General features: G+C 45.2%; 1 protein-coding gene across 1 annotated transcript; it reads left to right on the top strand.

Annotated features, from left to right (window-relative positions):
- The first annotated feature begins 310 nt into the window (after positions 1-310).
- LOC142902236 (collagen and calcium-binding EGF domain-containing protein 1-like) lies at positions 311-25,736 on the top strand. Its single transcript, XM_076047132.1, has 10 exons — positions 311-798; positions 1,808-1,888; positions 20,770-20,822; positions 21,925-22,059; positions 22,877-23,014; positions 23,104-23,316; positions 23,674-23,813; positions 23,968-24,003; positions 24,479-24,514; positions 25,374-25,736. The coding sequence occupies exons 1-10, from the start codon at positions 674-676 to the stop codon at positions 25,560-25,562; spliced, it is 1,146 nt and encodes a 381-aa protein (XP_075903247.1). The 5' UTR covers positions 311-673; the 3' UTR covers positions 25,563-25,736.

Genomic DNA, 25,736 nt, shown 5'->3' with positions numbered 1-25,736 from the left:
CCTCTTCTACTCTTCCACACACAGAATAAAAATACACCCTTGTTCTCACAATCTGGACTTTATAATTTGTCTTATTCTATGCACTTTTGATTTATCAACTCATAAACATATCAAATTAGTTTTTTTTTGTTTTGTTTTGTTTTTTAAATGTACAATCCAATGTAGGTTTGAGGTTTTTGTTGTTGTTTTAGCTTGATTTAAAAAGTCATTATGATGACAATAATAATTGTTTATATCGCGGTTGTGTTTGCTCATCCCAGCAGCAGCAGCAGCAGCAGCAGCAGCGGGGTGTTAAGAGTCTTCTCTGAAGGCAGGAATGTAAATCCAGAGGGATTAGTGGAAGCGGCTCACCGAGGGGTCTCTGCCTCATTGCGTCAAGTGAGGACGGAGGCTCCGGACGGACGGACTGACTGACTGACTGACGGACGGACGGAGGCGCAGCGAGTCGCATGCGGCGCAGCAGCTCCCCACCACCCATCCTTCCCCATGTGCGTCACCTCTGACTGCGGGAAACCCGGCGAGGATCTCTCGCACTTTCACACGAGCGGCCGCGCGGGGAGGCTGACACATGAGAGCAGCGCGCACTTTCTACTGATGTGAAGAGCCTTCTTTCCCAGCTCCCTCGAGCTGATCGCCAACTGTCCCGCAGCGCAGAGTGGGGGTGGGGGGGGACATGGGTCAACTTTATGGTGCGGCTCTCTTACCGTTTGGCGCAATCTGCGTGCTGCTGCTGCTGCTGCTGCTGCGGGAATCCGGTGCCAGCTCTATGAGGAGCACACTGGCAGTGGACACCTCGAGGTAAGTCTGGGAAAGTCTTCACTGAATGAAAGCTGGAGGCGTCCTCCCATTCATCAGTTCACATGATGCTTGTGTATGTGGTAGCAAATCTTTATTACTTTTATTACTTTTTAGCTCCTTTTCTCCTTTTCTCCTTTTTTTTTTTATTTATTTTTTTATTTATTTTTTGTTGTTGTTGCCGGGGTTTAATTTGGAAACTTGTGCATGTTTGGGCCACATGGGCTCCACACTCACGCTTGCTCCAGCGTTTGAACTCAATAAGGAAAGTGCGTCACTGTCGGATCAACTCACAGTTCCTGGAGACATAATCGAATTCAGTCCGTGTTGCTGCCCTCTGCTCCGCTGCTGTCACACAGGAGACCCCTGGATGAACCGCCTGCGTCCAAATGTGATTTCGAGGGAAATCGGAGTTTGGGGGGGGGGTTTGTAGAAAAGTCAAGACGGGGCTAAACTCCAAATGGTTGGAATCGGTCGTGGTGCCTCGCGCCAAATGTTTCGTTGCGCGCACGCAGACACAACATGACAGATGCTTTCAAGATGCCCGCAGACAGGAGGTCAGGAGGTGGGGTGGGCGCGTGAGTGGAGAGGAAGAAGCCACTCACACCTTTAGAATAAATATGATATGTTGACACAGACACCGATGAAGCGCAATGGTCCCCAAAAACAGGTTTTAATATTTCTATTCAAATACTGCGTGATATTTACAATGATGGCATAGCAGTGAGCAGAATAGACACTTGTACCTACAATGGCCTCAAGAAATGATAAATGACTTTAATGAATGAATCCATGAATCATTTGGCAGTGCCATTTGTTCAGAGGAGGATCCAGCGGACGAGTTGGTGTTTGATGATTTCATCCAGAGAACAGAGATGAAGGGAGACGTGAGATCAGCAAAACATGGGACAGTGACATTGTTTGCAATCTAACGTCTCACCACTAGATGCCACTAAATCAAACATTTCTGCATGAAGCGTTTGATTTAATCCTTTCTCTTCTCTCCCAACAGGACAGACTGTCCAGAAAACAAGATTGTGACAGTGGAGTATCCGTGTGTCAGGGCTGGGGGGAAAAACAGCACGTGTTTCAGGTAAGGGCTCTTATTTCCTCTGAGTCACCGCTTCCATTTCCACTCTGGGTGAAACTCTGAAGATTGACACAGCGGGGAGTTACTCTGCATTATTCATTTATTTTTTGCTATTCAATTCCTAGAATAGTACTTTACCCAAGGACGCGCTTTGACAAGAAGACAGGTTGCTGATGCCTTTAGGGAGGATCGGAACGTTCTGGCACTGTGAAACCGCTCTCTTTCGCTTCAGCACTTTGGGAATGATATGTCCACTTAAGAAAGAGCAATAATAATCAGCTGAAGTTTGTAAGAGCCAAGAGCAGTTATTCTACAGAAAGCAAGCAATGAGAGAAAAAAAGAGAAAAACAACGACTTACACAAAGTTGAAGTCGAGCTTGAACTTTTTCTCCACTCTCTTCGAGTCCAAGGCTGAAAACTTTTGGGAGGTCATCCCTCCCTTGGGGAGTTTGGCCTGCACCATATCCCAGAATGCCAGAGAGTTTGGCAGAAGACAATAGAATTAGTTCATTTTCTTGCTGTGTATCTATTTACAGGAAGACAGAGTTGGTTGTAGAATCCCAAGTGAGGCACGTAAATATTACATTTACTGCTAGATTGAATGTTTTACATTTCATTCGCCATTAAAGAAAACCTCAGCAAAGGTTGAGGGGAAACACACAAGTACAAACTCACAGTGCATGATGTATCATGTCACGCAATGGGAGTAAATCAATGCAAATTGCTCAAGCTGACATGCAGAGAAATTTTCTTCCAACACAAACGTGTATTTGGTGGATGGCGTAAGAAGGCCCTTTAATAAATGAGGTACCAGGTCTGGTGTGAGGCCAGAACATCTCATCTGTTTACTGTCAAGGTCAGACTGCAACTGACTTCATGTTGAATTTCTGTGAGGGGCATGTGGCGCTGGAGGTTGGATGATGTCTGCTCTCTGATTGAGTGCAACGCTGCCAAAAAACAACTTGAGGGGCGAGCGGAGTAATTGTTTGATTCTGCATATAAACATGGTGTTTAGTCGACTTTCAGTGACAGTGGTTTTGCTGAGAGAGCTGATGAAGCAGCAGTAACAGCAGCAGCAGTATTTCCATCTAATGAGACAGGCGGTACTTGGAGCTGCTGGATGCTTTGGCTTGTAAGTCTGGAGACAGTTTGGTCTGAAACTGCACTGCTGCACTGTGCTTGTTAAGAACTTCTCTGCAAAACCTTTTTTTTTTCATATGAGCGTGTTGTGAGCGTGTTTTTTTTTTTGAAAGCCTCTCATGTCTTATCAACATCCATCCAACTGTGATTGACACAGATGGACTGCCGCACTTCAGCTTCATGAATGGTCCAAAATACGTGATTTATCTCCACTTTTAAATCTAAAAGCAGAACAAAACATGAAAAACAGAACGAAATTCACACACACAAAGTTCTACAAAGATATTTTAAGCATATTACGTGATGAGGTTGGACGGTTGCATGGAGGTTGGTGCTTTTGTTGTGGTTCGGCCTCTCTTTTAAATGAAAGCAGTGTGCTGGCACCCCTAAAGCCACAAAAGTCAAGGGCTGTGTTCAATTCTTTCTAGAATAATCCGTTTAAACTGGTGGAGTGGTGAGCCTGTGGCTGCAGGGACGTCAAGGCCCACTTTGCCCAAGAACATTGTGTTTTCAAGTCAAAGAGCCAAATGCAAGTGAGCACTACAAACAACAGCCACAGATTACAGGCCTGTATTCTCCAATTAATTTATTAAGGCTTCGCCATAAAACACTCACACACACACACACACACATATACATACATCATAGCCTGACATACATACAGCAGTATTTTCTGTTCTTGTTGAACAGTTCCTATCCAAAGGAGGTTATGAGGCCATATAAGCTCGTCCAAACTATATACAAGCATGCACTATATACACCCAGTAGCCCCTGAGCCCTCAGAGACGTCAGTGTTGGGTTTATCATTGTCATGCAACAGTAAAAACACGGGGACACAGCACCACGCTGTTGTTCAGACCCAGGGAGACCTCCACATTTATTCAAGCTAACACTTTGTTTTACTTGGTAGCCTGCCAGTAGTGTCACAGCCCCTTTCGCCCAGTTGCTTTAACCTGGAGCATGAGCAAGTATGAACACAGGTGAAATGAAATGAGACTGTAGAAGTGGTTGTCTCTTCCAAGTCTGCAAGCCATTGGATTGTTTCCAGTTCACCTGGTGGTGGGTCCTGTAGCGTTAGGGCCACAGGAAGGCAGCTGGCTTTGCCTCTGAATGACCGCTTCTTCTATCAGAGCAGATAAATATTAACAGTTTAATGGAGCCTTCAGTCTGCAGCTATCAGATCTCTTGCTTTTCTGCAGCTATTTAAAAAAAAAACCACCCAACCCCTTTAACTACGGTTATTACAACATGCGGAGAAATCTTTAGCTTGAGAGGCCTGTCATGTGTACTTAAGGTTCTGAAAGTCTGATTGGACAATTGAAGATTTTAAACTAAATTTGACCCAGACCTGGTGAGTCTGACTGTGTTTGCCGCTCGCTTGCGCCCAGACGGGCTGGACTTCTTCCAATAAGTTCTGGTTTTGCTTCTCTCCTTTCTTCATCTGCCTCCACTCCTGCATGTTAAAATAATCCTTGAAGAAGTAATATTCCACACTTTTGATTAAAGTTGACGTCCTGGACGTTGGACAATTTCACACATTCTTCAAGAAAGTTGGCTTACCTGCTGCAAAAACAGTAAAGCGTATCATTGCTGTTACTGTATAATCCCTAAACTGTGGTAGCAGGGCTTCAGAGACATGGACCATTCTGTTAGTTTGTCTTGTAGAAAAAGATCTTTATGAAGGTGCCAACCTGCCTTCTTTTGTTTTCCCTTTGTTAGTGCTACTGTCCTCAGACCACACTGAAGTACATGCAATCCTCTCTATTTTGTGGCATGGGAACAGCAGACTTCACCAGCCACAGGTTGCCTTCTCCTCCAGTTCCTCCTCTAGTTCCTGTTGCTCTGTGGTTTCTGTGAGTGATGAGGGTGAATCAGATCGATTTCTTCATCTCTGTTCCTCCGGCCGTCTCCATGGTCCTTATTCTACTGTGCTTCAGGTCAGGTTTCAGCCCTGCCAGCCCAAATATACACATTTCTATAGTAGATTCTGGCCAGTGTGCCCGAGCCGGTCTGTTTACTCTCCAGTCTGTACGAATTGTCTTGGTATTGTGCGCGCTGTCTCCCGCGGCAGGCCTGCAGTGGTGAAGTTTAATTTGCGCTGGTGTTGGAAAGGCGCTCCCTCTAAACGCTCTCAGCTGCAGACTCAGACTGGGAGCGGACTGACGGCGCAACAGTCAACTGTAACTCATCTTCTTACTTAAATGCCATGTTGTCCCGGTTTGACGACCCCGCATGGCTTGATATCGCATTAAATAAGTCGTCGTATGGCACTTCAGATTTATGGCTCCGTCTCTGACACAGATCAAGTGCCAGAGGATGATAGATGTCATGAGGCGTTGGGCTTTTATTGTTTCCATACTTGCAGCTGCGTGTGTGCCCTGCAGCCGTTCGTCTCTCCCTGCGGGATCATCACGGTTTCATATTCTCTTCCAGGCCAATCACATAAGTCCATAAGCGCTGATGTAGTATCATCTCCAAAGGTTAGTGTGCATTAATCATTTCACTTTGTACCTTAAGGACATTGAGTGGTTTCATTCCCAGAAGGAAAAAGGGAAAGTTTTTCAGCTTTAGCTGCATGTGTTTAACAGTCAAGTAATGAGTAGGCATCTTATTAGATTCCAGGACAAACACATTTTTGATATGTCTACAGGACAACTTGTGTTGTGTTTTTTCCCCCCAGAGGATTTAGGAAGTGTTTTTATACTGGTACATACAATAATCAAGCCTGCTTCCACTGTTTCTCTTGCCTCTCTTGCATCTCTTAATCCAGTCAAGCGAGAACACTTATTGAATTAGGATCATGTGTCCGTAATATTCCTGCTGCCGCTTTCTTCAGCGTAGTAACGCTGCAGCTCGGGGGGGCAATTCAGTCTGCACATGAAAATATGTAGTGGGGAAAAATGGGCTTGGAAATAAATGAACACCTACCGTTTACAATCAATCATCGCTTATTCTCCACTTTACCTCTTGGAATATTTCAAAGCTGAGTCACAGCAGACATGGTCAGTTTGGCTGGATTTTCTACTCCATCAGTTCTTTGCGGGGGTCTCTAATATCACATTTTTGGCCCCTGACATACGTTGTTACATTCCTATTCACCATCATAGATAAGGAACTTGCTAGATTTCTACGCGCTTAAAAATACAGCTGTGCTTTATGGGGCTAATTTGTTAATCACTCTGCAGGCTGTCGTTGATCAACGCTCAACCCTGAGAGCCTGCGGGACAAAGTGGCTCCGTTGGGCAAAAGACGCGATGCGAGTTCCGATAATGCCGGGTTTACTTTAGGTCAACCACTGATTCAAACTATTAGCAACTTCCTGTCTCGACTCATTACATTACTCATGCTGGGTTTGTGATTGCGTGCCAGTCACAAGGAAAGATGACTCTTTGCAAATGCGCTGCCTTACAGTGGATTATGTCCACACTGGATGAAACATAGCTGCTTTCTTCTTTCCCGTCCCTGTTGGCTCAATGCTGTATAAAGGAGCATTTCCTCTTTTCCACCCTGAAAGTCGACGCACACATCTGAAGATCCATGACTGAGCTGTTCAAGCTTTGTGTTCTTTGCTCTCGGCTCGTGTAACTGTGTGTGTTTTTTGTTTGGAGAGCCTGAGCAGGAACGGTCTGACCACTTGTTTTCTTAGAGTTTGATTAATTTCAATTCCTCTTTTTCATGAAATTAGCTGGAAAAATTAACAAGAATGGTTGCCTTATTTCCCCACATGAAGCAATCTGCCAGAGAACCTTTGTCCTGAAGCAAAGCAGAGAAAACCACAGTCGAACCACAATGATACGACTTCCTTTGTGACTACAATGGTGCTCTCAGGCAAACCTTCAACTCCATGGCCGTGTAACCCCAAAACTCACTTAACTAAACAAAAGTCCCCACAGTTATTCTGAGCTAACCTAGGACAAATAATATGCCTGCAAATTTCAAGCTTCTGTTTATAAACAAATACACAGAAATAGTGGAATTTGCTTCCTCATCTTCAGAAACATAATAATAATGCCCATCTGTCTCCCCAAACACAGGGATGAACCCCTGACCTCTCCTCTCGCATCATCACAAGGTGATGACTAATTCTCATAAGTCATGGTTGCCCTCTTCATTGCTGTACTTTTGCAAGCCAACAGTTCATGATTGTGAACAGCCCAAACACAGCAGTACATGAGGTCTTAAGATATAAGTAAACTACAGTTGGCTCAGTCTTGTTAATCAAGGCCATGGAGGAAATTGTCAGTGGACTAGTCTGGATTTTGGTGCTGTGAGGATCAGTGTTCAGTTGTGGTACTCAGCTGAATCAGATTAAAGATGCCTGGACTCACAGTCCACTGTAGAGTTGTTGATGGGCAAGTCTGCAAAGAGCACTTGCTCATGCCTGCATACATGCACATGAGCTGTACTATTCTAATTTAGTTGGTGGTGAAGTAAAGTGAGCCACTCTGAGGTATGGACCACCAGGGTTCAAAAGGAGTCTCATTCCATCTATTATATGAATTCATGACCTTGAAGTTGAGAGTTTCTTCCTTGATTCTGACAGTGAATGACGTTGGCTTCCCACCTTCAGTACCTCCATGTTTTTCTTAGCTGATGAGCTGAAGGGTTTTTATTTTAACGAGGGGACCATCATTACATAAAAGGGTGCTGTTGTTTTTGCTTGCCTGTATCTGTAAATATAATTGTTCTTCTGCTGACGCATCATATGCATCATCATACAGCCAGGTCCGATGCAGAGCCAACTCACAGATTGGCTGGAACGTGGATAGTTTGGTGGATTGTTTTTGTAACCTACGTTACAGGTAATGTTGAAATTATCTTTCTTGCATCACTACGTTTTCTTTGGCATTGTAAATTGCGTCATGGACGTGCATGATCATTGTAAATGTGCTCTATAAATTGTTGCGCTGGTCCTGCTTGTCAGTGAGAGACACAGTGTTCATTAATGAAAGCCGACTCGTGGCCTGGACTCCATCTCCAATTTACTTCTCTCATTCCTTGTCGAACCCTTTGGTCTGCGCCTTGCTCCGCAGAGACAGAAGCCAGGTCGGCGTCTAGAGCCTGAGGTTAAGGTCAGGTCACATGAGATAAACAACAGGGTTTGTTCATGTTACGTGTTGTTTTGATGTCAGAGTAATTTCAGAACTTCTCCCTAACCGCCGAGGGGTCAGAATGAGAAGTCGATCCTTGTCCTTGTCCCAGGCAATTAGGTTCACATGAAGCACTTTCAGAGAAAGTGGGAGATAATTATGGGAGGAAACATAATTTTCTCTGCTGAGATGCTGTTTAATCTATGAAACAGGAGCCAAGTACAGCGAGCTAATGAGTTCCTCTTTAGGTTTGGGTGTCCTTGGATGCAGCAGAGTCCAGACTGAAAAACACACCAGCAACTTACACCAAACTAGCTGGGCAATTTGCTGCCATACTGATTGACCTGGTGGGTTAACTGATTAACACAGGGACAAACTGTTGGCCAACCAACAGCCAACATTTCCTTGTTCCACCAATGTGACTTCTTGAAGAGCCTGATAGTGTGAATTCAAAACACCATTTCATGTCTTTTGTGTCCTCTTGGTTTTATGGAGTTTGACTCTCAGCTCAGCTCTGATCCTTCAAGGTCTCGGCTCATCCCTAAATCACCACTTGTTGCTCCCCGCACCCTTAATAAGCACTTGTACTCAGCCGCGTCCGTGTGAAGCCATGAGTGGTGGTCCTCATTGCTCAGCAGTAATGAGTTACAAAACACTGAAGTAATGAGTTATCTAGTGAACCCAACTTGCAGATGAGTCTTTCACTGCTTTTAAGATTCTTGTTTTTGCTTTTATTTATTTATTTATTTATTTATTTATTTATTTATTTTATCAACAAGCTGTTTTACATAATGAATACAAATGAATGTTGTCTTTATGGACAAATGTGCTCCCTTTGATTTACCTCCTACTCATTCCACATGTTTAACTACCTTCTTGAAAAAGTTGGCACATCCAACAACTTGATTGTAATGGCCAAGTAATTGGTTTGTTCCCACTTCCGACCAAAGGTGTGCAGAGGAGTGAGCAGCAGGAGTGCGACTGCGAGGCGCTGAGTGTTTTACTGTAGCTGATAATTGCCATTGGCCGATTGTGCGTCACACCAGTCACTGTTTTCATGAATGTAAAGTTTATGTGTCTCCATAAGTTACCGAGAAGAAAAAGGTAGAAAAAAAAAATGACCCTAGAGAATAATAGTGGGATGTTAATGTAGTGAGTGTGACCAACAAGACACGTACAGTGTAAATAAGATTCAGACGTGGAAACGTTGAGCTGTGAAACAACATCCAAAGACAAGAAGAAGAAAAGAGAAGAGAGCCTTTTGTTCAAAACTATAATAGACCAAATTTATCTTGAAAATGAGAAAACAATTAATGGTGATACCACACTCGTAACTCAGGATTGTTAACTCTGCAAGTTTGATTGTGAAATGATTTGTGAAACATGCAAAGGTTCTCTGTGTTTTCCAGCATTTTTCGACTAAAACAAATCCATCCACCGCAAGCTTGGCTGCTCCGTGGGTTCTCTTGATGCGCAGACCACAAAAAGGGAAATTTATTTTTTAACTCGGTCAGCCAGACTTTATTTTCAGTGTCCTAGACAGAGAGACCGAGCCAAACACTTTAAAATCAACAGAGAATTCTCTTGCACTTGTGAACCACATCAAGTTTTGCTCTCTTTGTATTGTAAGATTTTATTGCACAGGAAACCTTTATTGTTTATTATCCCACAGAGATAATGACACTGCTGAAGTGTGTTGCAAGTGTGTACAAAATGATGCTAAATTTAGCCCACAGCTTAAAATCTCATCAGTTGCCTTCATACTTGTGGAACTTTGAATGGGATCCAACCAGTAACGTTTGAGCCTTTCTGTATTTATACTAAAACCCAACTGATTGTTTCTTGCTGTGTCTCCTCAGGTGGCTGTGCAAAGATGTTTTCTTCTCTTATTTTTTGTGCAATGTGCTGCCGTCCTACATTGGACATTGGTGCCAGAGCCAAAGACAGCATACAAGGATCATTGAGCGTATCGAGAAACTAATGACGCTGTGGTTTTGTTTGCAGCTCCCTGGCAACTAATTAACAAGTGTGGGTGAAGAAAGAAAATCTGCAAAGGTTTTCACAGTGTTTCCGCACAGCTAGAGGGTGGCAATTGGAAAAAGAAAGCGCAGTTAAGTACAAGGGGAGGCATTACTTGATCCAGACTAAATAAACGTGCACCCTGGTGGGCAGAGAGCCGTCCTCGGTGGGGGGGGTTTGACTGGAACCCCAGGAAACGCAAGCAGCAAGCAGCAAGAGCAGGGAGAGAAGCTAAGTGCTTTTCTGTCTACCTTCCTACCTTGACAGCAACGTGGGGATGATGTCAGTCAAGCAGACGCTAAGCAGAAGAAGAAGCTGCTCCGCTCTGTAAACATCCCATATTGATTCCCTATTACCCACCGTCATTAATTCTTGCTCCGGTTCCCTTCTGTCTTCATATCTTGCTTGTTATGGGAGCGCTGTCTTCCTTTTTGCTACGTCATTTATCTTCGTAAATCCTTTTCCACTTTGTACCTCATGTGTCTTTTCCTGCAGTTGCTCTGAGCTGCCCCTGCTTTCCGCTGAGTTCATCCATTAGGGTCATGAGTTCAGCTCTTCTTCTTCTTCTTCTTCTTCTTCTTCTTCTTCTTCTTCTTCTTCTTCTTCTGCTTGACTCGCTATGAGGCGTATAAAGCAACATTCAGTCACAGAGGAGCAGTTGACAGGATGCAAACTTTGGGAGAATTTGAAAAAAAAAAATGATTGTGTGCGCGCTTGGTGTGTTTATAATTGCATAAGCCCATTAGTATATTTAAAGGATAAACCCTTGTCACACAAACAGAGAACACAGCACAGCCTGACAATGACTGCCTATCAGTGGTACAAAACATATGTTGCCCTGTTGCCATTTAAAAAAAAGTTCTAGTTTTGGCCACGTCACCAATATTTGTTGAGGAAATGAAAAAGTGGTCGTTCAACACTCAAGTTTTGGACCTGTTGAGTGATGTTGACGTTTGTGGTCCATCTTTGTTTGTGTCAGAGTTAATGTGCCAGTCTTCAGCTTCCTCCCCTGGAGACTGCTCTAGTATTCTGTCCAGGTTTATCTCTTTGCCATATTTAGGGAATATTTACTGTGGCGTAACCGACTGCAAGCTGTTTTATCGTCGCTGTGTGCACTGCTCACAGAGAAAGTGAGAGAATGAATCACACCATTGACGTTCGATTCATCTGTACCTGCTCATGAAGTTGAGTTTGTTCATTCTGCGTCCACGTGTTCCTCAGGAAGTCTCGCAGTATTTACAGAGACGTGCACATCTTTACATGTTTTGCCATTGGAGTGGCTCATGTTGTCCATTTTGACTAGGATTGTATTTATCACTTTCACAGCACTGTTTTAAGTCCAGCCAGATATTAATGACACAGTCGGCAGCAGCCTGACAGTTTGCCCTGTGCAGGGAGGAGCAGCTTTTCAACTGGACAAGCAGTAAAGTGCTTGCTGGGGCCAGTTAACTCCAAACAACAGGAAACCTCTGGCTATTGCATGGAAGAAGTTGATTTTGCTCTGAAATCTATAACCAGGACCATATGGCTGCCTCGGCGTTTAGTCGTGCATCTGGACATGTGTTTCTTATAGCATGTGAATATGTTTGTGCACCGTTTTACTTTGTAGATGTCTGGATTGGCTGTCACTGCACTTGGTACTACTGTGTATGTGTGTGCGCGTGCATGTGCGTGTGCGCTCACAGGTGCACAGCGATGAGGTCAACACTTAGATTTGTAAATCTTTTTGCGCTAAAGTGGATGTGAAGACTTTGTGAAGCAATGCGAGTGTTTCTTCCCAGCCTGCTGGGACAACATTCGATACACCACGAGCTTCTAATGAGGTACTGACAGCTCTGTCTGCACCTCCGTCCCCGTCATTAACGCTCTGGCTCATCTTTTTTTGTTGTCCTTTTTTTGCCCCACGCTCACGAATCCAAGTCTACAAGATGCAGGAATCGCGCGAGCACACTCGCATAAAAGGCAGCAGGTCGGGGCTGAACATGACCTACCGACATGTTGTTTGAACTGCATCGTGTCTGCTGGGAAATCACTGTCTGTTCAACCTTTGGCATTTCCATCTGTGTACTTTGGATGGTAGTGAACATAACCCCAAAGCTGGGGGAGCACGAACCTGTTCATCTTCCAAACACTTGGAGGCGAGACTAGAATCTCCCAGGCAAACTGAGCCGCACTCTGCCTTTGGAATTCCCCTCCGCTTTCAGATGCACTCAAGTCCGTTGTCTGCGCTCACCTGCTTGGAGAAACTTTAACGAGGCCTTTCTGTAACGCTTCCTGTGTTTAATGGGGGCATAATTGTCTTCGTAGCGCTGCAAAGCGGAGTGAGACCTCCCATTCCAGTCGTCATCTTCCATCTTTTCCTGATTAGTGTGCACCTGAACGGCCCTCTGGACAAAGCGCAACTGCCTTTGTGTGCAATCTGCTGTGGATTAGCTGCATCCAGACCTTTATGTTTCCGTTGTCATGGCCTCCGCAAAACAACTCAGCAGCCAGCCGTTTAAAGATTGCGATGGTATTGTTGTTGCTGGATTGTTCAAACGTGACAAGCCCAGCTTACAGCCGTGCGCAAGCCTCATTTAGTGCAATAAAACCAAAAACAGACGATCAAGCAGAGGTGTAAAGGATTACAGCTGTGGCGTGTTGAATGAAAAATGTTTTTTTGGGACCAGAATGTTCCATATATGGCAACGTATAGACACTTTAGAGCAATTTGGAACAACTTCTAGTTCTAGTTCAAGACTTTGAGACTCAATGGGTCTCAGGAGGGATTTTGAAGCTGTTTGGCAGGAAGACTCAAACGGAGCACAGCCCACATCATTTTGAGCGACGTCAACGCAGAGCAGCTCTCATTCGCACTTGTCACGCACTGACTCCTCACTGGATCACTGCTTCACGTCCTCTCTTCACAATGCAGCTTGATATCAGATCAACAGGTGCACACGCTGATCACTCTATTGGGTGTAATGTTTGATTGCTTATTAACACAAAGAGTAAATCAGCCAATCATATGGCAGCAACCTGATGCATTTAAGCTTGTAGACGTGGCAAAGATGGCTCACTGAAGAATAGAATAGAATAGAATAGAATAGAATAGAATAGAATAGAATAGAATAGAATAGAATGCCTTTAATAATCCCACATTGGGGAAACTTGCATTATTACAGAAACGATATAGGGCAGGAAGACTCGTGGAAGAGGGGAATTTCAGTGACTTTGAGCAAGACAGGGCTGTCGGCACCAAACTGGATGGTTGGAGTATTTTTCTGCAACTGGAGTTTCACAACACTGCATTGTTTTACAACGAGTTGCTCCAAAAACAGAAAATATCCAGTCAGCGTCAGTTATGTGGATGACCATCTCTGAATGCAAAACAATGTGCTCAAATTATACTGCAATAAATTGTTTTACACACTAGAACTGGACAGCACAAAGACAAAAACATGTTGAAAAATATGAAAGACTTTCTTAGGAAACGTTCCACTTGTATTAGAGTTAAAAGTTTACTATAGGTCTGTTGTAGCAGGAGAAGCTTCTGGTTATTACAAAAGCAAAGCAAAGCGAATTGCTTGCGTAATCTAACACCATTTCCTGACAAATTGAAAACGCTTTGATGTCGACAAGATGGATGAACGAGAGTTCAGATTGATTCAGCTGTCATTCAAGATTCATTGACAGAATGTCTTTCTCTGTCCCTGTCACACATTCAGAGACTCATGTAATGAAAGTGGATGTCATTAACGACAGTATTTAATTCCCCAAAAAAGTATGATAGAAGTAGCGAAAAAGTGAGGTTAGTTAGTAGTAAAGTTCATTTAATAAAAACCTAAAGTTAGTTAGGTTCAATTTCAGAATTGCCAGCATTTCCTGTGGCTTCCAGTGTGTTTCCACAAGGTGTACTGGAGGCATTAACATCTGGTAGTAGTTGACAGTGAGTAAATCACAGCCCCTTTTTTTTTTGGCATCTGTCGTTATAGCAGCTACAGTCCGTCTACAAAATGTGACACCAAGAAACGTGTCAGCGAACATGTATGTTGATGTGTTCTCTGATTAGTCAGGGAGGCCTTGACTTGCATCGGTCACGCATGTAGAAACGAGCATGATTTACATTTTACTTTTGGCAGCGTTTTAAACACCCGGTGCCATTTGTCTTCATAGGAATATTGTTGGAAACAGCTTGTCTGGGCAAAAGCCCCTTTTAAATACTCATTTGTTCCCCAACCACTTCTGCTGTCACTTGTGGAGGCAAACATGCAGACACCGCAGCTGTAAATTCTTTCCTGTTAATCCTTTGTTGCTAATTCATGCTGCTCCACTGCAAAGCTGCCGCGCCGCTCAATCTCCATGTCCTGTGTCTCCTGTCCATGCCAAGCGCGCAACATTTATGAGCCAATTTAAAAAGAATCTGGCATGAAACCCAAAAAAATGAATCATTTGCCCGACTTTTCATTAAAATCTAGCTGGTGGTTTGTTTGCCAAATGGTGCGTGAAGAGACGGCGCAGTGTGATTTACAGCGTGTCCCAGCGAGGTGGTGAGGCCCTGCGTCATTTTCAGTCACGGGGTTTGTTTTGAAATCTGCTCTGCGGTGTCTGAGGTTTGGTTTCATCACGGGACAATGAAAGAAACCGCTTCCGGCCTCGCGAGCACTGCGTAGCATAGCCGGAGAGCCGGCCACCCCCAAAGAAGACCGGGCCTTTAAAGGCGGATTTCAACATTCTGTTGAGAGGACGCAATAATGTTTCGTCCTGTTCTCATCGCATCCTGTTTTCACTGCGACCGAAGGGCCGGCATTATCTCAGCTTCCTGTTGCTCCTCTCATCCGTCCCTCTCTCCTTTCTCTGACTTCGTGGAACTGCAGTAAATCAAATTTGGGCTGGATGTCCTGTCATTAAAAACCTAATTGGGATTTCAAAGTGCTGCACCCCTTGGTCTTGTCTACGAGACCTTCAGTGGTGAGTGAGATGCAGCAAGGCCTCCCATCAGCCAGTCAGGCCGTCAGTGGTTGCTCTCGGCGAACCAACATCCTGTCCTCCAGCTAAATGACTGTTTTTATTCCTGAGGGGCAGAGGACGTTAATTCACTGTGATGTTGACGTTTCTTTACAGAAGAAGCCAAATACTGGGAAATAATGCGTCACGTTCCTGCATCATTAGTCTCCAAGACAGATTTATCCAGGCACTGGCTCCTTCTGCCTCACTGAATTTACAAGTACATCAATGTTTTACAGTGCAGTTTGAGAAAAAGCTTTGAAAGCTCATAGTGAGCGCTCTAGTTTGCATGCAGACGCCACTTTAATCACTCATGAGGAACGTAAGTTCCTCTGATTCATAATGTGTCACCTGCCAGGACGTTTCACCCCACTCAGCTGGCTCCAAAACACTTCTGAATTATTTATGAGTGTCGGGTTAATTCCTCAGTGGGCTGCGCTCATGTATTAGTGGGGCTTTTTTGTCACGTTGGCAATCACAGCAGAGGTTTTCCACTTTTTTTGTATACTGTAAGGTCACTGAAAGTTGAGATGTGTTTAAACTGCAGAAAGGTGGAGAAACTTGTGTCACAAACTCTCCGGATTTACACCTCTGACACTTTAGGACAATTTAGTTGAAGATAATCAGGAGAAGAAGAGACGTGCAAAAATCTGTATCTGTTTCAGTCAAAGTAAAAAACGAGCTTCAGAGAAGAGCGTTGTAGCAGCTGCTGGCAGGTGGTGTTGTGGAGACAAATAAACTTTTTTAGCTGTGTCAACAAAAGCCTGCTATATTCCGTATTTGCAGGATAAACACAATTTTTTTTGTCGACTGTGCTCATATTGTGCAAATACTTTTATTCTCAGGTGAAAACACAGAAGCTGGCTTGGATTTTCAAACTGTCCCTGTAACGCTCATAATGACAGTGCGGGCAGCCGGCTGAGCCGAGCAAGAGCTGTCGGGCTTTGACCCGGATGGGAAAGCGGCCTGAGAAATGATGGAGGGGTGAGGCGAGGGGTGAGGCGAGGGGTGAGGCGAGGCGTAGCCGGTGGGGGGGAGCGAACCTGGGCCACAGCTCCGGGGGAAGCGGCCCAGTCAGACCTCCTGTGCTCCCAGTCAAAGCTTCCTCTGTTTAGCCAGCGGCTCTGATGTGTCCCCCGGGAGGGTGGGGGGGGGTGGTCCCGGCTCCTGGAAGTGGGCTGGCAGTGCAAATAAACAGAGAGGAGGCGCTCGCACTCGTCACGCCAACACCTTCACATACGAAACAAGAAAAAAAAACCTCACATGACTTTCAAGTGGAGTTGAAAGCCGGACTAATGGTGCACTGATTGAGGTGCGCGACACCTTCACACCTTCAGGTGGAAACTGATGGCGGAGGCCTGGCTGGAAGAGAGGTGGAGTGCAGGATGTTGCTGACAGTTGGAGTTATTATTCCAGGTAGTAATCGAGTTTAATCTAGTGTGTGTGTGTGTGTGTGTGTGTGTGTGTGTGTGTGTGTGTGTGAACTCCAGAGAAATAGGATGAGTAAAATTTGCTCATTGCTTCACTGTTCAGAAAATGCGTGCTAAAACGCACTGCTCTTTGAATCAGCCCTTTGTGAGGTCACCAATGGCCCTCTGGCTCTTCTGCCAACCAGGTGTTTATCCCAACATCTGAAAATGCGTCAGAACTGCCTTGTTTTTGTCTCCTTCCAAACGTGGAAAAAAAACAAGCGTTGGTTTTACCAGGAAAAGTGGCGTCATCGGACACTCGCTAAAAAGTCCTCAGCAGTGGGAACGAGACGGCTGCCCGGCTCTCTGACCGCCCGTCTCCTCACGCTAACGTGTGTGAGCATCAGCGGTCATCAGACGCAGCGACGCAGCGACGCAGGCCAAGTGTTTGAACTGCGAATCAATTCCACCGCAGTCCATGGCTGCAAGCAGCTGTAATTGTGACACATATAAACCACATTAGAAAGAAGCATTTGTCAAGTTGACATGATGCACACACACGCTTCTACACACACACACACACACACGTACACACACACACACACATGGCAGGTCTCCTGTCCTGGCGTGTCAAGAGACCATTGACCTCCACTGAGCTCCACTTCCTGTCTTCCTCCCACCAGATTCCCAAGAGGAAAACTTTAAGCTCACAACAACCTCCATGGCTCTTTTGAAGCAACCTCCTCCTCTTCACACTGTCTTCCTCCCTCACTCTCACCCGTGGAATTTCCTCCCCCACCCCTCAGATCAGGCCAGAGTTTTCGTGCAATGCAGGAGGTCCGATTTAAGTTGGGAGGAATCCGTATTATTCTTTTTTTTTTTTAACGTCCTTTATATGTAGAAAGTCCATCCACTCGCTGGCACAATGTAATGTGACGCTGGGTGATACTGTCATGCATGGAAAGCATCACCCACCATACTGTGCCCTGCGCCGGGACCCCTCAGGACTGGAAATAGTGTCTCGTTCTCATACACCGTTCCTGCCTGCAAATGCACAAATGAATGGCAGCAAAGCTTGATGGGAAATCAAAACAGCCAACGCCCCCCTGCAAGGAGAGCACTCTCTCAAAGTGCACGATCTCCTGCGTAAAGTGATCCAGGCTCAGGCCGACCTGTCCTGTCTCGGGGGGGTTGGAAGCAGCGATGCTCTGCTGATTTTGGCAGCAGCGTGAGCTTTGTGCTGACTCTTTGCCTGAACCCCTGGCAGGGCAGGTAGCCAGTAGGTCAGCTCCCAACACAGGAGACTGGTGGGAGAAAGGATGTGCGCCAGAGAGGCTACAGAGGCTGATGGTCAGGATGGAGTTCTGAGGAGACGTGCACACTGCGAACGCTGAAAGATGATGAATGCACAACTGGCAACCAAAACCGCAGGGTCTGCGTCACGGCTGACTGCACTTGTGCAACGCCTGGTCAATTTCCACTTCCTTGTTTGTATCAATTAATCACACTCGGTGTGCGCAACTTGTTATCACACTTCAGCCATCAGGTGTCCACATTGACCACAGCTGTCTACATGTGCAGAGTTTCTTTGGTCAAACCAAAGTCAGTCTGATTAGAGATTCCTCAATATGAAAACAAGCAAATGAGCCTTGGTATAAAATAAGGAATTTTGTCTCGTTGTTTTCCAAGAACCACCACCAGATGAGGAAGCTGTGCGGGATAAAATTCACTTTTTGCCTGCAGAGGGCAGTAATGTGTACCATAGCGGTTGTTGTTCCTTAATTACTGAAGAATAACTTCTCCATTTACTGTGAACATGTGTGTGCATGCCCTTTCCTAAATGTCAAAATCAATCTACAGTATTTATTTACTCGTCTGAATCATGAGTCATAAATCGTCGGGGAAATGCAAGAAATGACAACGTGTCTGCATTTATTTTGCACCGTCACTGCTTTGCACTGATGAGACTCCAGTTTCAAGCAGTGCAGCTGCAGCCAACTGTTCAGGTTTCCAGCTGCCAACCAACCAACCAACCAACCAACCAAAGCCAAGTACTTGGATACAAAATACATTTGGGCCATGTTGTGTTATTCACACTCTTTTTGTTCACCTGTCATAACCTGCGTGTTGACGGCTGACGCAGCAGAAGCGGCAGCGGCCTGAAGTTGTTGATTTTGACAACAGTACAAGAATAAAATATCTTGGCGGTGCGTGATGCGTGCAAGCGACTGTATAAACAGAAGATGAGTGATTCTCCTGGCCACATGAAGGTTTTTCCAGATTTAGAAAAAAAAAAAAAAAGAAGAAAAGTCAAACCCGCTCTCAGGTGTCACAGACAGAGGGCAGCATGCGGCACGGCAACGTGTTATTTGCAGCAGCAGCTCATTTCTGCACCACTGTGAGACAGAGCAGTTGATGGAGGATTTCCACAACACAAATCAGCATGTTTCAAATCACAGAGTGAAGGTGGAGCAGTTATAATGACGTGAACGCAGACGTGCTGAGAGAAACAGAGAGAGCATAGAAGGATGAAGCGATGAAGCGCAATGCTAACTAGATAAACTCCTACTCTCTCTCCCTCTCTCTTTCTCTCTCTCTTTCTCTCACTCTCTCTCACTCTCTCTCTCTCACACACACACACACACACACACACACACACACGTTTAGCGTGTGAAGGGGAGCTGTGTTTGAGAGACTGTGTGTCGTGCTGACCGGACCTGCTGCCCATACATACTTTCACTACTCCAAACAAAAACACACGCTTGAGCTCTCGCCTCTCTGCTCATCTGCCACACACACACACACACACACACTCAGGGGGGAGTTTACCATGGCCGCAGCAGCACGGACTGTCGCAGTGCAAACGTGTTTTCCACATGGCTTTCAGATTCTTTTAGGAGGATTTTTCTAATTTTGCTGCACAGATGATGGCAACGTCTTGCAGCCGCTTCAGTTGATGAATGAGTCTCCTGAAATGAAGTCCAGAGCTTTGTGGTTCCCGGATAATAGATGGATCTAGTTTGATGGAGCTGGTTTTCAATAAATACAATCAGATGAGAAATAATGTGGGTTGAGTTTGAAAAAACACACAACCCATCGCATCCCTTGTCCTCCCTCCCACAGAGGGAAAACAATGTAAATGTTTTTGTTTTTTTTTAAAAAAACCACAAGCTAAAGAGATAGAAATAAGACAAGTTCACAGAGGAACTTTGTTACCACACTGAAAGGCAAAAACAAGATGCTTAACATGTTAGCAACTGATATTTTTAGCAGCTGTGAATGTAGCAATTAGCTCAAAACTCACAAAGCTTTTTCACAAACTCACAAAGTTGACGGCATTGACCTTTACTATCTATCTACATGTCAGTGCATGACGGTCAGCCTTTTATCATATTGCTTTTGTGGCTGTAAATTCAGAACCAGAACGCCTCATTAAGAAAAAACAAACATTTCTGTGTGGTTCTCCACGAAGGAGTTGAATCTGCAACATATTAACTCACCTCTGTGAGTGACTGATTGATGGATTGACTGACTGACTGAGTGACTGACTGAGCGACATCTCACCTTTCTCTAGCTCCTCAGCTCCATATCCATCCCACTCAACACTCGACGACAGGCTGCAGATTAAAGCTGCTCTCATCTGGATCTCATCAGCCTGGGCCGGCTTCGCTGCTTTATTGGGCATTTTTCATTCAACGGAGGGAGAGAAGAAGGGTGGGAGGGGGTCCATGCTGATTTAGGGGTTACGCTGCACGGGGTCTGGAGGAGAATAAGTGCAACTTGTTGTTTAGGGAGAGAAGTAAATAAGGCGGCGTGCTAAATGCCAGCACGCTGTTTGGAAGCCGCCGCGCTGCGCCTACGTGTGCGACATTTCTTCCCCGCACGGCTGCTCCACTCTCTGAGCCATTTCCTCTCATTTCTTCCAGCTGTGCTGTGAGCAACATGTGGCGGATTGTTGTGGGATGCCCGGGCAAGTGTCACGTGTGATGAAAACAAAACAAACAAAACAAACAGTGAACAAATTTTAAGGGGAAAGTTGTTGCCCAACATTTATTGCACAATGTGGTTTTCCGGGATAACTGGATCAGTTAAGCTGTTCCACCGCTTATCACAATAACAGGGAGATTAAAATGGCCTTAAAATGTTGGCTAATACCTTGTTTATCTTGCACGAGTGCAGTGACAGATGGGGAACAACGTGATTGATGGACTCAATATTTTGTTCTTTGCTTTGCTTCCAGGAGGAAATGCTGTGAAGGATTCAGGTTCGTGATGGGCCAGTGTATACCTGAAAGTAGGTGAAGCAAACACATGCCACACCATACTCACACTCACAGTTTACTGCACTGAGACCTCACACTGATCACTCCTAAATGTGTCTTTTTGCCATTAATCAGTTACAGTCCAGGTCAATGTTGTGGTATTTTCTAAGATCCACACAGGTGCTTTAAAACAATCGTGTTTTTTGATAAGTTTGCAAAATCTTTTTCTTTCAACAACAATAAATTGACTGGAGGGATGGCAAACCAAGAACTGACACAGCGCCCCCGCCTGGCCTGGTACAGGACCACACTGCTTTAGTTACCATCTGAAGAAAAGTCACCTTCCTTTCTGGCAACAGTTCACACGTCAACACCAGCAGCCCTTGATTGGCAGTTGAGTGTTTCTGCAGCGTCTCGTCATGGCAGAGAGGCCAAAGAGACCGAATGAGGCCCTGCTGAAGGAAAGAGGAGGAGTGAGAGCTGCTCAGCAGGGACTTCACAGTGCTCAGCTCAGTGCAACATGGTGCAATGTAGCAGTCAAGGTTCGATAGTCCCACACCTGACCACCAGAGGGTGCTGTGTCAATGTGCCTTTCATTTAAGTTCATCATTTGTTCAACTATTTTGAAAGTATCATCTTAAGGTGATCGCACTACAAGTACACTCCCAAGTCTTTAAAAATATATATGAATAAACAATAATGGAGTGAATTATCACTGTTAATGTTTGCGCACAGGAGCGGAACAGAGACGAGCCAAAGCAGAAAATTCCCTTGTTTGTCTTTGTTTGTTTGTTTTTTTAAAACATTTCTTCGGCAGTTTTCACACAATTATTTTGTTTCTTAATTTTTGATTTCCATTGCTGCCGTCAAGTAAAGCTGGGTTTGCCAGTAGCTGGCGTCCTCGTAGACTGGGTCAGAACATAGCCGACTCGCTTATGAGAGGAACAACCTGCAGGCTGAAAATCTAATGGGTTCCACTGGAAGTGCAGTGCTGTCAGTGGTCAAGCTGCGAGGCTCTGACACTCCAAGCTGCTCCTGCTGCTCCTCTTGCATCACACCTTCTTAATAATGACGAACACTTCAGACAAAGGCAAAATAAAACAGATGTGGACGATGTGCTCCCTCTCCCTGTAGGTGTGGACATGTGTGCAGCGTCGCCCTGTGAGCAGCAGTGCACTGACAACTTTGGACGGGTGGTGTGCACCTGTTACCCCGGCTACCGCTTCGACCGAGAGAGACACCGCAACCACAAATCACCTTACTGCCTGGGTCAGTGTCCAAGTGCGCCTCCTCTGGTGGCGATGCAGAAACACTCATCGTTTTATTAGGTCCACTCCGGGTTTGGTCCAAACTCTTTCACCTTCAGAACTGCCTGAACTCTTCATGGACACAAGGTGCTGGAATCATCGATCCGGGTGTTGCGGTGGCCCATCTACTGTACTTCAGAGTTCATGATTGTGTGTTTCTGGCAGAGAACTGCTGCCCACTGGGTTTTGTTTTTTTTTTTTTTTTTTAATCTTACTTGAAGTCCGAGTGAGTTTAAGAAAATCCATGTAGATCAGCAGTTTGTGAAGTGCCAGACCAGCCAGTCTGGCACCAACAACCACAATGCCAAGTTCAAATTCACTTCAAGGCCCAGTGTGTGTATTTTTTTAAAATAAGCCTGCCTGACAGTGGGTTTGCCATTAAGGCCACTGTGAGGCGGCTTCCTTTAAAAAATGGCTGTAGATGGTGGCAGCTGATTGGACCAAGACCCTCATTGCACTTTGTATTTTCTTATAAATATATGAGCACCGTTGTAAGAGTTGGAAAACCAAATGACTTTTTATTGAATATTCACTTTTATTGATGTGTTTATGGGCAGGACGTTCAGCTTTTACCAAATAAAAATCATCAATCAAGCCAGATTTTACACTATGGACCTATACATTCTTATTCAGATGCTGAGTTTGAGCAGGTCATCTGGACCATGTCCACCTGTCTGAGTGCAATAAGTTGCAGCAAGGTGACAGGTTCATTGGATTGCATTGGTTGCAGCTTCTGAATGAAAGTGACTCCGATGTTTTAATCCCTCTCAAACACACAGACATTGATGAGTGCGAAGACCCCGGCAGCAACGTGTGTGACCACGAATGTGTGAACACAGTGGGCAGCTTCCTGTGTCACTGTCGCAGCGGCTTCATACTGGCCCCGGACCAGCACTCCTGCATCCCACTGCACAACTGTGAGTTTGCGTGTGTCCCTCACATCAAGGTTCTTTGCGTGCGCAGTGCAAAGTGTGGGGAGGCTCACGGGACAGTTTTTGTGTTGCAGTGAGTTCGTCAGGCAAGTCTGACACGCTGATGAGCTCGGGCACCTGTTCCTTCACCTGCCAGGACTTTCTGAACATGAAGAGCAGCCTGCTGCAGCTCAAACTCAAGCTGGCCAACCGCGCCGACAAACCGTCTTCAGGGAGGGCAGGGAAAGTCCTCGAGGTCCCCTGTCACCCTGGTTTATCTGGGCCTCCTGGGGGGCCGGGGCTCCCAGGTAACACTGCAGTACAAGCACGGTTCACACTCGGCACATCAGTGGCGATACGGGTTTGTTACTGGGACAAATATGAAAGAGGGAGAAGGAAAGAACTGTTTTCTTGTCAAAAGATTACACAAAATCTGATTTTTTTTAATGTTAATTGTAAGAAAAACAGCGACTTCTCTGCAACATCGGAGCAGAAATATTGAAGTGCAAACAGCAAAGCAGGAGCAAGAGGTCGTTTTAAATGTGCGAGTAAGAGCAAAAGTGTGCGTAAATGTCAAATTCAACGGCCAGCATTGTTTGCTCTTTAATTAATTAAATAACATTTTGTACTCCAATAGTCGATGTGGATGTGTGTGGTTTCCCCAGGACACCCAGGGGAACCCGGGCAGAGGGGAGACAAAGGGGACAGGGGCCCACCAGGCCCTCGAGGTCCCCGGGGAGACCTGGGACCCGTGGGGCCAGAGCCTGACCTGCGGCACATCAAGCGAGGACGGCGGGGACCAGTGGTGAGAAAATACACTGACCCACTGAAGTACTGCAAAGCAACTCAACGTTCAGCCTTGCAGTGCTGGTTTCACACCAGAGCTTGCAACTGGACTTCATCTCTGTGGTGCATTCACCAACCTGAGTGTCATGAGCTCACTGCTGTCATTCATACAGGGATCACCTGGAGCTCCTGGAAGAGATGGACCAAAGGTTATTATTATACACCTTATATTATTATTATTAGTAGTAGTAGTAGTAGTAGTAGTAGTAGTAGTAGTAGTTGTATTTTTTTTTACTACATAGATAGATAGAAATGATGTCGTCGTGTGTTGCTCCCTCCCATGCAGCCACAACAGAGTCAACAAGTTAAAAAAGTTAAAAGAGAGACAGACATAAAATAGCAATGAATAATGTCACTAAAAGGCAAAGTGCAAGAAGTCTATGTCACTATAGTGTCACTATAGTGTCACTGTAGTCGATGTTCAGGGCACTTTAGTTCAAGGAAACATTGACTTTGTTCCTTTTGTGTCTGTATGTTTCTGATTCCACCGAAACAAACACTATAATAAATGTGTAAATGTGCATGTAAAGCTGCATATCCTGCCACTGACTACATGACATACAGTCTGTATGAGGTGCTGGAGGTGTCACCAGGGTCATCATGGGCTCTTCTTTTTATCACCAGGGGGACAGAGGAGCTCCTGGTCCAAGAGGCCCGCCAGTGAGTTGAGACAAACATTCCACATGAAAGAAACCACACATTGTATCTTCAGCTTATTAGAGCTCCACAAACACTGTTTCAATGTATACAACTAGCAGTGTTTACAGTCATGAGCAACATCATAGCGCCCTCTGCTGCTCCCTACATCTTCCCACACACACAGTGATAGCCTAACAGTCGCCTCAAGATTTACAGGAAGACAAAACAGTGGAGAAGAACTACAAAGAGGAGCGCCCTCTGGCTGCAGTATGAGGAATTACTTCACATGTTTTTTTTTTAATAGTCCTCATATAACATTGGAGGATCAGTGGTCACTATGCAAGAGGGAGCCACTGTGATTTCCTGCACATGCTGAGCAAAACTACGACTCCTAGTGGTGAAATTATTTTTTATCTTGGTCCTTTAACCGTATTCAGTATAATGGCATAAATAAGGGAACTTTCTTTCTTTATTTTTACACCCCCACTGTCATTAATATGTTTGTATCAAGAGGCTAGAGCAGGTATGGGCAAACTACGGCCCGGGGGACCATATGCGGCCCGTTAAACTATTTAATCCGGCCTGCCAATCGTAAAGAAATTATATTAATAGTCAGTAAGTCATAAAATAGCTGAATTTAGTCAATTTCTTCAGTATTTTAAGAGCCAATAAAAAGCTCCATACCGTGGGGCTTGAAAGACACGTTTTTCAGTTGAAATGAAAGCACGTTTCCTACATATCTTTCTGATATATTGTTCCTCCTATGAGGTGGCTCACCAAAACACTCCATCCATCTGCTTCTGCTCCAGCGCCTCTGGATTCACCCCAACCTAAAAACAAAATAAAAAAATAAAAAATGTTATTTTTCTGCTCTCCCCAGGGACCACCCGGCTCCTTCGACTTCCTCCTGCTAATGATGGCTGACATCCGCAACGACATCATTGAGCTGCAGGAGAAGGTGTTTGGAGGGCGGCGAGGCCTCTCCCTGGACAGCCCTCCTCAGTCCAGCGGGGAAATGGAATTTGTGGAGTGGGGCTCCGGACAAGGAGAAGTCATGCTCAACACCTGACCTCTGACCAAACAAACAGCAGGCCTGACTCTCTGCGGCCTGCAGGGTGGTGGAGGTGCCAGCAGGTGGTCACGGCGGAGACCCGCTGAGGAAGAAAACTTTTTGTTCCACTCAGTTCAGTGGCAACAGCAACAGAGCAGTTTTCTATATACGTGTATGTAAAGAAAAGCACAG

This window comes from Nelusetta ayraudi, unplaced genomic scaffold (genome assembly GCF_046127955.1).
Source record: "Nelusetta ayraudi isolate G7.1 ecotype Tasmania unplaced genomic scaffold, CSIRO-AGI_Nayr_v1 ptg000005l, whole genome shotgun sequence".
NCBI classification, from domain to species: Eukaryota; Metazoa; Chordata; class Actinopteri; order Tetraodontiformes; family Monacanthidae; genus Nelusetta; species Nelusetta ayraudi.
The sequence above is the reverse complement of the archived record's forward strand: the minus strand, read 5'-3'. Positions and strand labels throughout refer to the sequence as shown.

Coding starts and splice junctions, on each gene's coding strand:
- LOC142902236 (XM_076047132.1), top strand. CDS start 674: ATGGGTCAACTTTATGGTGCGGCTCTCTTACCGTTTGGCGCAATCTGC. Junction 23,317..23,673: donor TGGGGGGCCGGGGCTCCCAG/GTAACACTGCAG, acceptor TGGTTTCCCCAG/GACACCCAGGGGAACCCGGG. Junction 24,515..25,373: donor CTGGTCCAAGAGGCCCGCCA/GTGAGTTGAGAC, acceptor TGCTCTCCCCAG/GGACCACCCGGCTCCTTCGA.